This window comes from Bidens hawaiensis, unplaced genomic scaffold (assembly GCF_021521415.1).
Source record: "Bidens hawaiensis isolate Kalapana, Puna unplaced genomic scaffold, B.hawaiensis_p1.1 tig00052552_1, whole genome shotgun sequence".
In the NCBI taxonomy this organism is placed as follows: Eukaryota; Viridiplantae; Streptophyta; class Magnoliopsida; order Asterales; family Asteraceae; genus Bidens; species Bidens hawaiensis.
In genome coordinates this window covers 56,776-70,020 of record NW_027499460.1, presented here as the reverse complement: position 1 = coordinate 70,020, position 13,245 = coordinate 56,776, and the positions used below count along the sequence as shown (strand labels likewise).

Genomic DNA, 13,245 nt, shown 5'->3' with positions numbered 1-13,245 from the left:
ACTTGACCATATATACACTAATACACACTCATATATAAATCGATACTTAATTAATGGGCCGGTACGGACATGTATTGGGCCGGTACATGACAACATGTTGCAATTCAGTATGGAATTAGGACTGTCAATGCATCCCTAATAAAAAAGCTCTAAAAAATCCTCTCTTTGGAGAATTAAAATATGAATAGTGGTGATAAAAACAATCTTTATGTAATAAACAACCATTATACAGTAATTTGAGAATTTTTTTCTATTTTAACTGTAATTAACAACAGACTATAAAATATAACAAAAAAAAATATTAATTTTCTGAAAACTAACAAATATTAAATATTATTTATACGGTAATTTAATCTTTCTAAACCTATTTTTTAAAAGTAAAGTCAACAATCAAAAGAAAGGGCTTGTAGCTCAATTGTATCAAAATGTTTATTAAGATGGAAAACCTCTTAAAAGTATAAGAGCTCAAGTCTCATGATTGATGAAAAACGTTGAAATAAAATAACATACGTAAAGACAAATTAAATAAGAAGAGGACTTACAAAATCCGGATTAAACTTAAAAGCTTGCTTCAATGCTTTTTCAAGTTTATCAAGAATAATGAGTAGAATATGTGGGCGGTCTGCTCCATCTTTCTGTAAGCAAGAATATGCCATTTTTGAGTATATCTTGAGTGAATATGGGACATTTGATTCCTTATATCAGGATAGATTATATCCGGCAAGGTTTCGCTTTCATAATGATATTTGGCCAATCGAGCTAGAAACCTATTCGCCTCATTCTTAATATACGCGATTCAAATAAAACCACACCGAATGAGTAGATATCTGACTTGTGTGTCACACCCTTTCTCTTTCCAATATCTGGATCTATATACCCTATTGTGCCAATAGGTTCCGAAAGGATGATCTGGTGCATTGGGTTAACCGACTGTTTGACGGAAACTTTAAAACCGGATAACTTGGGTTCCCAGTTCTCGTCTAATAAAATTGTGGAGCTGTTGATGTTAAGATGTATAACACCATAACCACGCCCCTCATCATGATGGAGGTAGCTCAACGCACGAGCCACGCCTATACATATCTTCAATCTTTGTGTCCATGTGAGGTTCGGGTTGTTCAAATGCCTTTCGAGACTACCTTTGGCCGCATAAGTAGTTATGATGACCTATTAACTGTATATGAAATTTATTGATGTATTATTCAATTTTGTTTATTTTTAAAACATTATTGACGCTATTCTTTTTCCTTTCAGACTGCAGACTTTTAACTGTAACCGTGTTAGTAGTGGATTATAATTAAAACGGCTTGAGCCAGCGAACCTGGTAATCCGTTAAAACGAGATATCTCTAGATATTTGTAACTGCAGCGGTGGCCGGAATTTGTAGCAGCAAGTAAGTGAAGGAGAGGTGGAGTGCAATGGATCTGCAGTTGCCATGTGAGACTAATAAATAAGACACTAGGTACATACTTTGTTTGGATTTTGGAGTGTGATAGGAAATTGCCCACCGTAGCATGTTGTAATAAAATTTTATATCTATTTCTCAATATAAGTTTTATGAAAAATGAAATCGGTGGTTTGGTTAGATTTTTTAAATTAATCGGTTGCCAGGATATTTTTAAATTAATCGGTGGTCTGGTTAGATTTTCTGACAACTTTGAATTTTCAAAAAAGCACTAGACACCTAGTGCTTTTCCAAAATTTTCTTGACAACCGTGAATGTTTTTTCTAAAAAAATTTATTATTATATTAATTTAATTAAAACTTTTAATTCAATTTGTTTTTTCTTTAATAGTTTATAAAATATATAATTTTATAAAAATTATAAACATACACTTGCGACGGACTGACTTTTTCTAACGCGTTGTCATTAATTTACTCAAAACAAGTTCATTTAGATTTATTGTTTTACTTAACTTTTGTTATGTAGCATAACTTATCGATGTCAAAGAAGTATAATTTTGTTTTTAGTAGGATCATATTTGTTATTTAAAAGGGGGTGACGGCGTAGCTTGTTGGCTGATTACCCATTTCTCTGTTGTAATTGGATTCTTATATTTAATATATGAATTATAAAAGGAAAAAATCTAAACCCAAAATCTGTAGCAGGTTGTCAAATTCGACCGTTTAGATACGTTCATATCATAAAGACATAAAGTTAGATTATATGATCATGTTCTTTTTTTGTATGCAACGAATTTGGTTTCTGAATTTATAATATATTCATTCACACTAAAAATGCAACAAATCAAAAGAAGGTGGTCCGATTGGACTCGTGATTATTTCGACCCAATTATTAAATGAGCAAGTGAATCCAACTATTATTGTTATATTGTCCATGTTGACCTGTTTTCGGCACCTTTAATTCTAGCATTATGTATTTGAATGCCTAGCGCCGCCTTTTTGGCTTAGTGGTAGCTTGGTTGTATCTTCTAGAAGAGGTCGTCGGTTTAAGTCTAGGTGTATACGTCGGAAGGCGGTTTTATCCGATTGTTGGGGTTTCCACCCATGGGGGTTTTCGAGTTGGACCTGAATCTTTAAATAACTGAGAACGGTTGAAATCCTGTTACAGGTAGACTCCTAAAAAACATTGTTTAAAAAAAAACATTTTAATGGAGTTTGATTTGATAAATAATGTGAATCTAGTCTAAAAATAATTATTTTTACATATGTGGTTTCATATGCAAAAAAAAAAAAACAAAAAACAAAAAAAAAACAAAACTATTTGGACTAAATTCTCATTATTTAATCAAAAAATAGCAATCACATAGAACTCAATGTGATGGCCCAATGTATATACAACCCATATAGAGTTGAAAAGAAAACGGGTTGGAACTGGTCACTACAACCCGAACCGAACTTGTTTGACCAAAAAACCGATTTCAGGCTAACCGGTTCCCAACCGACTCAGCCCATCGGTTCTAGTAGTTGTTCCTCTTTTGGAACTGTCAAACCAAACCGATTTGAAACCATACTGAACTGAAATAAACTGGTTTTAAACCGAAATGAATCGGTTATGACCAGTTCGAACATTAATTCATGCTCTTAAACCGTTTCTAAACCAAACCGGTTTTGACTAGGCGTTGACCAAACTGGTCTGATTTGGTAAAAAAACCAGTCTTGTGCACCTCTAAACCCATATATATGAAAATTTCCCTCATAATTTTTTAAGATATGATGGGAATGCTCTTACAAATCTGTTTTAAGGGTTGCTAAACCAACTTCTGTTCACATAAAATAATGGCAAATTAGGGAATTTGCCACCATATAAAAACATCAAGCAAAAAATTTTATTAAAAAAGGAAGAAAAACAAATAAATCAAGATTTAAACCACTCCAAATTGCAAATCATGGCCAATATTTCCTTCCTTTACCCTAACATATCATCATCATCATCATCATCATCATCATCGTACTCAGCATATCCCACCAATAGCAAAGCTATGGTAGGGTCTGAGGAGGGTAAGATGTAGGCAGCCTTACCTCTACCCCATAGGGATAGAGAGGCTGCTTCCGGTGAGACCCCCGGCTCGATAGTAGTTTTGCATCAAGCCTTGGACATAAGGCACATAGCACTCAATCATCGGGACACCAGCTGATCGGTGCATGTACCTTTATCTTTCAGCTATCAACGCCACTACATGATGCCTGATTAACCGTCCGTCACTTTTAACGTTATTTTCACGAGATTAGTAAAATAACGTCAAAATTAGTGCAATTTCACTTTTGCCCACCCGAGGGTTCACACATATGCACCATATACATAATAAAAATACCATGCCATTTCATAATTGCCACATTTTTATCTTGTTGAAATATCAAAAACTTTTCTATAGAAACCACGAATTTCCTTCTGTAAATGAGTAAAATGGGAAAATCTAACGCTCAAGATGATGAGTTGGCCACAACCCATTCAACCAAAGTAGGAACTCCAAATCCGGTTGCGGCTTTCTTCTTGTCATTCCAGACAGGACCCGCCATGTCAATATGCAACCATTCGACGTTCTCGTTAACAAACTGCCATGAAGCAAAAAAAAAAAAAAGATTAACAAAAGTGCCAATTTCCACCCAAATTATAATTGGTTGGTCACTCAATAAAAAAATAGCTAAAGCGAAACAGGTCGGATCAAGTCAAACACGGTAATAAAAATGTTGGGAGGGACCCAAATGGGTAACTTTGAAGCTTATAACCTCCTAAAATTAAATCAATTTCATTTAAAAGTTATTATAATATATTACTATTGCAGCAACATAATAGTTAATTCTTTTTTGTTTAACATTTAACAAATTAACTACTGTATAATATAACTGATAAAATGTGTTCTTTCTAGGGCTGTGAACGAGCCAAGTCAGGGTGGGCTCAGGCTCTGTTCGTTTATAAACTGAGAGCTGGTTATCTTAACTAGCTGAACTGTTGGGCTCAGGCCAGCTTGAAGCCCGTCAAGCCTGCTCGTTTATTATTAAAAAAATATTTTTTATATTCTACACATATTGGTATAGATAAAAATAAAAATAATATTTGTAGCATACACATAATGCAGAATTTATAAACTATACAATTCATAATTTATATATATTAAAATTTGGGCTTTACTTTTAAAGCTAGTCAAATGATAATTTTCAATATCAAGTTAATTTTCAATATTTTTTCATTAAAAAACTTGGCTTTAATTTAAACGAGCCAACAAGCGAGCCAATGAGCCAGCTAACGAGCAAGCCACAAGCCGAGCTATCCTTGGCTTGGGCTTGGGCTTGGCTTGTTTACAGAGCCAAGCCGCGATCTTTTTGAACATCCCTAAGTCTTTCTGTTGTGGAAGGGTAAAATGGGAAGATAAAATGGTTGAACATGATACCTGCTTCAAGAAAAGGGCTGCCGTGATGGAACCACCATAGCGGCCGCCTGTATTGACCATATCGGCCACCCCTGACTTCATTGACTCCCAGTAACTCTCCTCCATTGGCAGCCGCCACAGTTTTTCTCCGGCGGCTTCTGAGGCGGCAACCACCTCTTTTGCCAGGTCATCATTAGGGGTGAACACGCCTGAAAAAACCAGCATTAATATAGAGCAGTAAACGGAGGCTACAACCATCTTTTCACCAATTCACGTTTACCATTATTGTTACACATTCAAACTAATAAACGGTTGTAATTACATATTATCCATTATTGTCATCACAAAATAATAATAAAAATGAATGCGTCAAAACCGTTATATAGGCATACCATAAGGAAAACTTTATAGTCTCAAGTAACGCATTTATTATTTATATTTTTAGTTGTCAAAGACTCAAAAGTGACAAAATGTGTTTTGGGTCACCCAACCGACCGGTTTTACCAAGTCAACATCTGCAAAACATGTTTACCTGCAATTGAAGGCCCAAGAGCAACTATGCAAGCCCCAGTCAATGTTGCCAAATCAACTATCTGCATATAATATAACCAGACAAAAAATATATATCAAGAATTACACGATAAGAAAGGAAATTAAAATTTATTTAAAAAATGATATCAGATGGAATAAATAAAATACCTTATCTACCCCTTGGTTACAAGCATATATTAACGCATCAGCAAGTGTTAGTCTACCTTCTGCATCAGTGTTGTTAACCTAGCACGATAAATGAATAAAGTTTGGGAATACTTGGAATCTGAAAATTTATTTATATTATGTCTAATAACTATTTTTAAAATTACCTCAATTGTCTTTCCATTTGAGGCTGTTAATATGTCTCCAGGCCTCATGCCTGTTCCACTTATCATGTTTTCACAAGCTGCCACAATAAAATGGACCTACGGTTGTAATATCCCAAGTCAATTTGAAAATTGTATTAAAAGAAAAATGAAAACCGTATTAAAAGAAAAATGAAAACCGTATTAAAATAATGCAAATCATATTTGAAACGTAGAAAATCACAACGCATAAAAGATACTGCTTCTAAGATGTTCTAGAAGCTCACAAGGTTGGTAAATAAGCCGAGCCCGAGCCAAGGTACGCTCGGTTTGTAGGCTTGGTCGTTAGGCTCGTTTAAATTATAGCCCAACTTTTAATATATAAATTTTAACCCAAAAGTATAAGCCAAAGTTTATTATATACAAATTAGAAATTTCTCAATTTATTAATTATGCATTATGTGTATGTTAAAAATATATACACACCAATATTTGTAAATAACATAAAAGTAATTTTAGTAAAAATTAAATGAGCTGGCCTGATTAGCCAAGAGCCGGCTCGAGCTTTTTACGAGTCAATCTCGAGCTCAACATTTTAGCTCATTAAGATAAACGAGCTGAGCCCAAGTACAACCTGGATCAGCTTGGCTCGTTGGCTCATTTAAATTAAAGCCCAAATTTGAATATATATAAATTATAACCCAAAGTTGTTATATACAAGTCACAAATTTTGTAGTTTATAAAATACGCATTATGGGTATGCTAAAAATAATATATTTTTTTTCTTTTACATAGATCAATATGTGTAAAAATATTAAATTATTTACTTAAAAGATACACGAGCCGGCTCGAGCTTTTTACGATCCGAACTCGATCTCAGCATTTTAACTCGTTAGATAAATGAGCCAAGTCCGAGCCCAACCTGTCACAGCTCACTCGACTCGTTTGCAACCCTAACTCACATGAGCAAATACGTGTGCATATTTATACCATAATTCTTAAAGAGTAACAAAAATAAACAAATATATGATTTTTCAAAAAAAAAATAGATTTCTTTGTTGACCACTAACAAAGTCTCACCTCTACTCCAGGTGGTTTAATTTGGCCAAGAGCTTTTGCAGCACCTAAAACTGCTGCGGAGCCTCCCATATCAAACTTCATGAGTTCTATTAAACTACCAGCTCCAGCCTTAATGTTATAACCACCACTACATGAAACAGAATTTTATTACAATTACATCAAGAAGAATTATACAACAAAGGAGGAAATGACCATATGATTATAAACATGATAACCTTTTTGCTTGAAAATGGGTTGAGTTGGGGTGTGTTTAATCTCAAACGGTTCAGAAAAATGGCAAAAAGTGGAACAGGTTGAATGTCGTCCAAAGTCTATTTTATTGTATTTATCATATCATTAGATTATTATTGTATTGATGCCGTATAAAGATCATAATTAAATTTTTTTTAAAAATTATGAACAAAAGATTGGTTTATCATATATAAATTAGGATCGCTCAAGAAGCTCGTGGCTCGCTCGAAATTGACTCGTCCGTAAATGAGCCGAGCACCTGAGCTAAGTAAGCGCGGCTCGTTAGGGTTGTTTAGCTGGATCGATGGCTTGTTTAAACTAAAGCACACATTATAACCCAAAAGTAGAACACAAATTTTAATATATATAAATTATAAAATATTTTGTTCATTAAGTAGGCGTTATGTGTATGTTAAAAATCTTCCCTTTTCTTTTATTTATATTAATATGCATAAAAATATAAAATTAAATTTCTTGTTAAATAAACGAGCTGCTTCGTCGAGCCATGAGCTGGCTCAAGCTTTCTACCACCCGAGCTTCAGCTCAACATTTCAGCGTGTTAAGATAAACAATCCAAATCGGCTCGACTAGATTTGTAAACGAGCTGAGATCACCCAACCTGGCTCGGCTCGTTTAAACCCCTAATATAAGTATGTAGAACAATTACCAGTCAAAAGTCAACCCCTTCCCCACTAATGCCAGCTTTGATTTAACCGAACCAGTTGGAGGCTTATAATGTAAATGTATAAATTTAGGAGGATTTGCAGAAGCAGCAGCAACCGCAAGAAACGAACCCATTTTCAATTCTATGCATTGCTCAGCATCAAGAACCGTTGCTGTAAAAACATCACTATACGTTGAAGCAATCTTTACAGCCTCCTCCGCCAGTACCTCTGCAGAATAACCACAAAAAGAAATAATTTATTAAAAACTAGGCCTAAATCGTTTAATTTAAGGGCCTGATTGTGTATAATCTGAAACAGGTCAAAATAAAAACAGAGTCAAACAGGTTGAAAGTAGTAGTCCTAAATCATTTTATTCAAAGACTTCGATTATGCCTGTAAAAGAAACGAACGTTCAGTGAACCATTTGGCAGAAAGTTCGTTTATTCAGTTAAACAAATGAACACGAACATGTCTCATTCATTCAACTACGTTTGTGAACCTTTTAAATTCGTTTATTTTTGTTCTTCACTTTTACTTTTAATTGATTCTAGTTCATTTATGTTCGTTCGTTTAAGTTCTCCGACCCATCTTTTATACAGTTAATGAACGAAAACCAACAGGAAAACCCGTTCGTTTGCTCGTGTTTGATTGTTTGTTCATTTATGTTAGTGAACGTGCATTATTTTAAAATCGTTATGTTTGTTCTTTTACGTTTATTCATATTACTTTGTTCACATTTTTTTTACGTTCGTTAATGCATTCATTTAAACTTTTGAGGTTTATAAAATTTAGTCTAGTTTTAGTTTTAATAATTTTTAGGCCGAACACATTGTTCTTCACATTTACTTTTAATTGGTTTTAGCTTATTTATATTCGTTCGTTTACGTTCGTGAACTGTTCATTGATACAGTTAATGAACGAACATAGACAAAGACGAACTCATTCATTCTCTAAACAAACTAACACAAACAAGAAAAACCTGTTGGTTTAATTGTTCGTGTTCGATGACTTCGATAGTTTGTTTGGTTAAAGTTAAACGAACAAACACGAACCCTGTTCATTGGATTGTTCGTGTTCGATGACTTCAATCGTTTGTTTGGTTAAACTGTTAAAGGTAAACGAACGAATGAACATAGATATGCTCCGTTTATGTTCATTCGGTTCGACTACAAGCCTAAGTACGTATAAAAATATAGTCTTTTAAGACATACTTAACACGTTAATGTTTATTTTTTAAGACATTTTGGAAAAGGATAACTAACCAGGGGTAAGTACATTAGCGGGTGCGTTTACAAGCTCTTTTCCCAATATTACCCCTGAGCAAACTTCTTGTGAGTATTTGAGTTTCTTTTCAATTTCAGGTCCGGCTCCAAGACCAAGAAAGTCAACGGACTCAAGAGACGGCTTCTTTGACTCGGTTTTAAATCTGTTATCTTCATACGTCCCCAACAATGTACCTATCACAATCCAAAACATTATAATATTTCAAGAATTAAACTTTCACCACATTAAGTTAGGTCCTCTGTTATTGTGATATTGAATAACCAGAATCAGATAGTGTCTGGGCATGGTTTTTCGATTTGAAGTTGTACTAATAAGATGTCTGAGTGTTTGGCAAATTTTGATATCTATTGATTCAATAAATAAAAAATAAAACAAAAAGGCATAGTTTTTTGTGAAAAATTTAAGAGCTGTTTTGTGAGATGGGAGTAAAGGTGCATCAAATTAGGTTTAAGAAAGGGGCAAATAAGTAAATAACACTTTCATTTTACGGTTACACATTTGTTGCATACGGTATGACACGCTGTAAACTAGCCAAGCCACTCGTGAGCTGCTCGAGATCGGCTTGCTAAAAGCTCGAATAGAGCCGAGCTTAAACAAACCCAAGCCTAAAAAGAAGCTTATTTAACAAACAAACTCAAGCCTGCACTTCACTTATCGAGCTGGCTCGCAGGCCTACACGTGCCTGTTATTCATATAGCTATTATCATATATAAAATTACGAGGAAAATAACTAAAGAATATAAATTATGTTACGTAGAAAAAGCATATCTAAAATGTACATAAAAATAACCAAACATGTATATACATTAATTAACAAACAATAAGCGATCCGAGCCCAAAGTTCAGAAATAAAACAAAACATACCCGTTGCTATTGCTGAAGCTGTGGTGAGCTTTAACTCAGGACTTAAATCTTGTGAAGACGCAAGTGCAACCGCAACCTTATTAGCCCAAGAAGCCTTAGCCAACGAGGCAACCGACTCACCAAGACTCCTATAACCAGAACTTGATGACCCAGTGGGCCCATTTCCAAGCCCAACCAAACCGACCCGTTTGGCTCCAAGGCCCGATATCCTAACAACCGTTGACTGTCCAACCATTCCACTGAAGTCTTCTTCTGCAGATACTTCAGATAATAGCCCGTTCAACTGAGTATCAAGATTCTTCAAGACATCGTTTTCAAACTTCGAATTCTCGTCTTTTATCATGTCTTTTTCGGTGACACCAATTGCAAGAATATCGCCTTTCCATTCGAGCAAATCAGTATCTTTTGCAGTGAAAGATATCTTTTATGTTTCAAAAAATAAAAGAACAAAGTTTCAATCTTTCTGCTATTACAAATAACTACATATATGCATAAATTATAAGCTTAATGTAGTTGGGCTGAAAAGAGGCCCAAAATATGGATTTGGGCCTGAATCTTTTAGGCTTACAAAATTCGGTTAGTTTATGATTAATTGATTCTTACCATGTGGGCCTGTAAATTTTGGACTACACCATTTATTAGTTTTTCGTGAATTATTTAACATTCGAAAATCAAAATTATGATACATAAAATCAATAATGTAAAAGACACTGGATAATAATATATCTAAACTGTGTATACAATGGAGGAAAACCCTAGATAATCCTAACTCAAACGATAAGGAGCAAAAAGATCTACTACTTTAATTCCGATTTCAAAAATAGAGTGTTTTACACTTTTACTTTTACTTTTGTATTTAACTGTATAAAGGCAGGTACAGATCTATGAATAGGTAATTGTGTGCTATTATCTATATTCTACAGAACCTAAGGCTCCCCAAGCACATTGAAGATACGTCCAAGAGTCACTCCACCGACCAGAAAACTTAGCAGAGCTCCCTTTTCAATTGCGCCCATTCCTCTCGTTAGACCGTCTGTAGCACTCATAGCTACAACTCTAACTTGATTGTTTCCAAATAAGTGCGGACCCGCGAGAAGATAAACACGATACACACAATTGAATCCTAATACTAATAATCTAATACGTATTTGAAAAGTAACAAAATTCGGTTTTTCGGGTTTGGTTTCGTTTTTTTAGTTTTTGCCTTTCCAGGACATGCAATACCAAAACGGAACCAAAATTTCAGTTTTTGAAAAACCATAAAAACCTTGTTTGGTTATGACGGTTATTTCAATTACGGGCCATTTATTTCGGTTTCACGCACACCCATACACATTGTATCACATAATTCACATAAACGTGTAAACTGATTATAAAATTTATAAAACTTAAAAAACAACAAACTAGCAAAGTGTATAAGCATACTCTTTCTTTTAGTAATAAAGATTACCAAAACACACCAATTTAAACGACAGGCATTTCGTCGAACACCTTATGTGCACAGTACACAAATAAAAAAAAATCAAATTCAAGAAGCATACCTTATGGGAATCAACTTCTGCAGGATAAGTGAGACCCAGATTAGCTTTAGCAACAACATGACTCGGTCTTTTCACTCTTTGAGAGTAAAACAATAATGGGTTTTTGAGATTAGAAGCATTGGTGACTGAAATTGAAAACCCTAAATTGGGTATTGATTTAAATTTGGTGGAATTAAAAGAATGTGAAGAAGCAATAATAAGAGTTGTGGAAGAAGAAGAAGATGGTAGTGTAATTGGTAATGCCATTTTCAAATGTTTGTTAGATGACGTTACAGCATTTTATTTGGATAATTCAGAATTAAAGCAATCACATTATAATATTATGAAAAAATAGTAAAATAAGTCCTTTATTTTTTAATGTTTTTTCAATAAATATCCTTTAGCAAATAAATTGCGATAAACTTATTTCATGTTTCAAATTCTGTTCACGTTACGTCCTTTGGTATTAATCCAGTTAAACTTTTTCGTTAAATATGATCATGTGCACGGTGTAATCATTATACCCCTTTAAGAACTGTTTGTGTAATTAGACTAAAGACTTGCCATTTTTAAAACGTACATTTATTTTTCAATAAAATAAAAATCTCTCTCTCTCACACACACACCCCTTTACCACACTACCACCCACTCCCTCCACTGTCACCATCCCCTACCCATCCTCTTCATCATCACCACACAACGAAAACCATCGTCACCACCAATCCACTATAACCTAACAGACACAAACCAAGCCTGCCATCGATCACTTGAAATCAACCTCCACATGTGAGCCAAGACCATAGCATTGGTGATCTCAGATCGACACGATGAGCAACACACCTCGTTGTTCTACCTCCTCCAATTTCCTCTCAATTTTGTGAAGAATATATGTATTTTTTATTTTTAATTAATAAATAAATGTGTGAATTTACCACACTGCTATATTTAACGAAAAAAATTTAACTAGGTTATTACCAAAGAACTTAAAGTGAATGGAATTTGAAACACGAGATACGTTTTCTGTCATTTCTTTTGCTAAATGATGTCCATTGAAAAAAATGTTCAAACGTAAAGGACGTCTTTTACTATAGTGTCTAATATTATTTTTATTATTATTTTTTAATTTTTGTTTGATCAGGGTTTTATAGTGTAAGGAGTACCTTAGAATGTGGTGAGCAGATAAATAAAATGTAGTGATTTTTTTATATATTTGAAAATTTATCGTTTAATCATATTATTCTTTTTAATACTTTTTGAAATTAGTTATGAATGAAGAAGACAAAAAGTAATAATAAATGTATAAAAAATATTATTTAACAAAAATAGAGAGAAATAAAAAGATAGGGATTTTTAATGCAGTTAAAGTGTATTTTATAGAACTAAATAGGGATTTTTAGTATTATTTACAGAAATGAGGGCAGGGAATGGTTGTGGATGCTTTTAGGCGAGTGGTTTATATGAATTTATGGGATTTTTTTTGTAATTTTTAATTGTATAAAATATTAAAAACTTAAAAGTTAACATCTTGATTACAAATATCTACCGGAATCTGGTGGAAAAATTTGAAACCCGAAACACTTAAGATGTGTATTTACCCATCACATTAGGGTGGACGGAGTGCCCAAATGATGGGCTCGTGTCGCCTTGGCTCAGGCAAGAACACAACTCAGTCTGGGTTGGTACTAAAAAAATCACCTCGAACGGGGTAGTGTTGTCGTTGATCCTGATCTCAAATGGTCATGTGACCGTCATAATATTTTATCCTGTAAATTTTAATCTTAACTCAACCATTTTTAACACAAAAACTTTCGTTCTTTCATGCAAATCACTTTCTCAAAATCCAATAAGTTTTTTAACATAAAAACTTTCGTGCACGTGTTAGACAACAACAATACATAGTCAGAAAACCAGTTTTGGTCAGCAGTTCTTA

The 13,245-nt window shown here is 33.9% G+C and overlaps 1 protein-coding gene and 1 pseudogene across 1 annotated transcript; both read right to left on the bottom strand.

The window, feature by feature from the left end:
* Window positions 1-499: 499 nt before the first annotated feature.
* On the bottom strand, window positions 500-2,510 carry LOC143599717 (receptor-like protein kinase ANXUR2; annotated as a pseudogene).
* A 1,295-nt stretch (window positions 2,511-3,805) lies between these two features.
* LOC143599720 (leucine aminopeptidase 1-like) lies at window positions 3,806-11,619 on the bottom strand. Its single transcript, XM_077077611.1, has 10 exons — window positions 11,337-11,619; window positions 9,796-10,216; window positions 8,910-9,104; window positions 7,650-7,875; window positions 6,752-6,878; window positions 5,696-5,791; window positions 5,532-5,609; window positions 5,365-5,425; window positions 4,854-5,041; window positions 3,806-4,017 (listed from the first exon to the last, which is right to left on the bottom strand). Exons 1-10 carry the CDS (start codon window positions 11,580-11,582, stop codon window positions 3,886-3,888), a joined length of 1,770 nt encoding a protein of 589 aa, XP_076933726.1. The 5' UTR covers window positions 11,583-11,619; the 3' UTR covers window positions 3,806-3,885.
* Window positions 11,620-13,245: the final 1,626 nt, after the last annotated feature.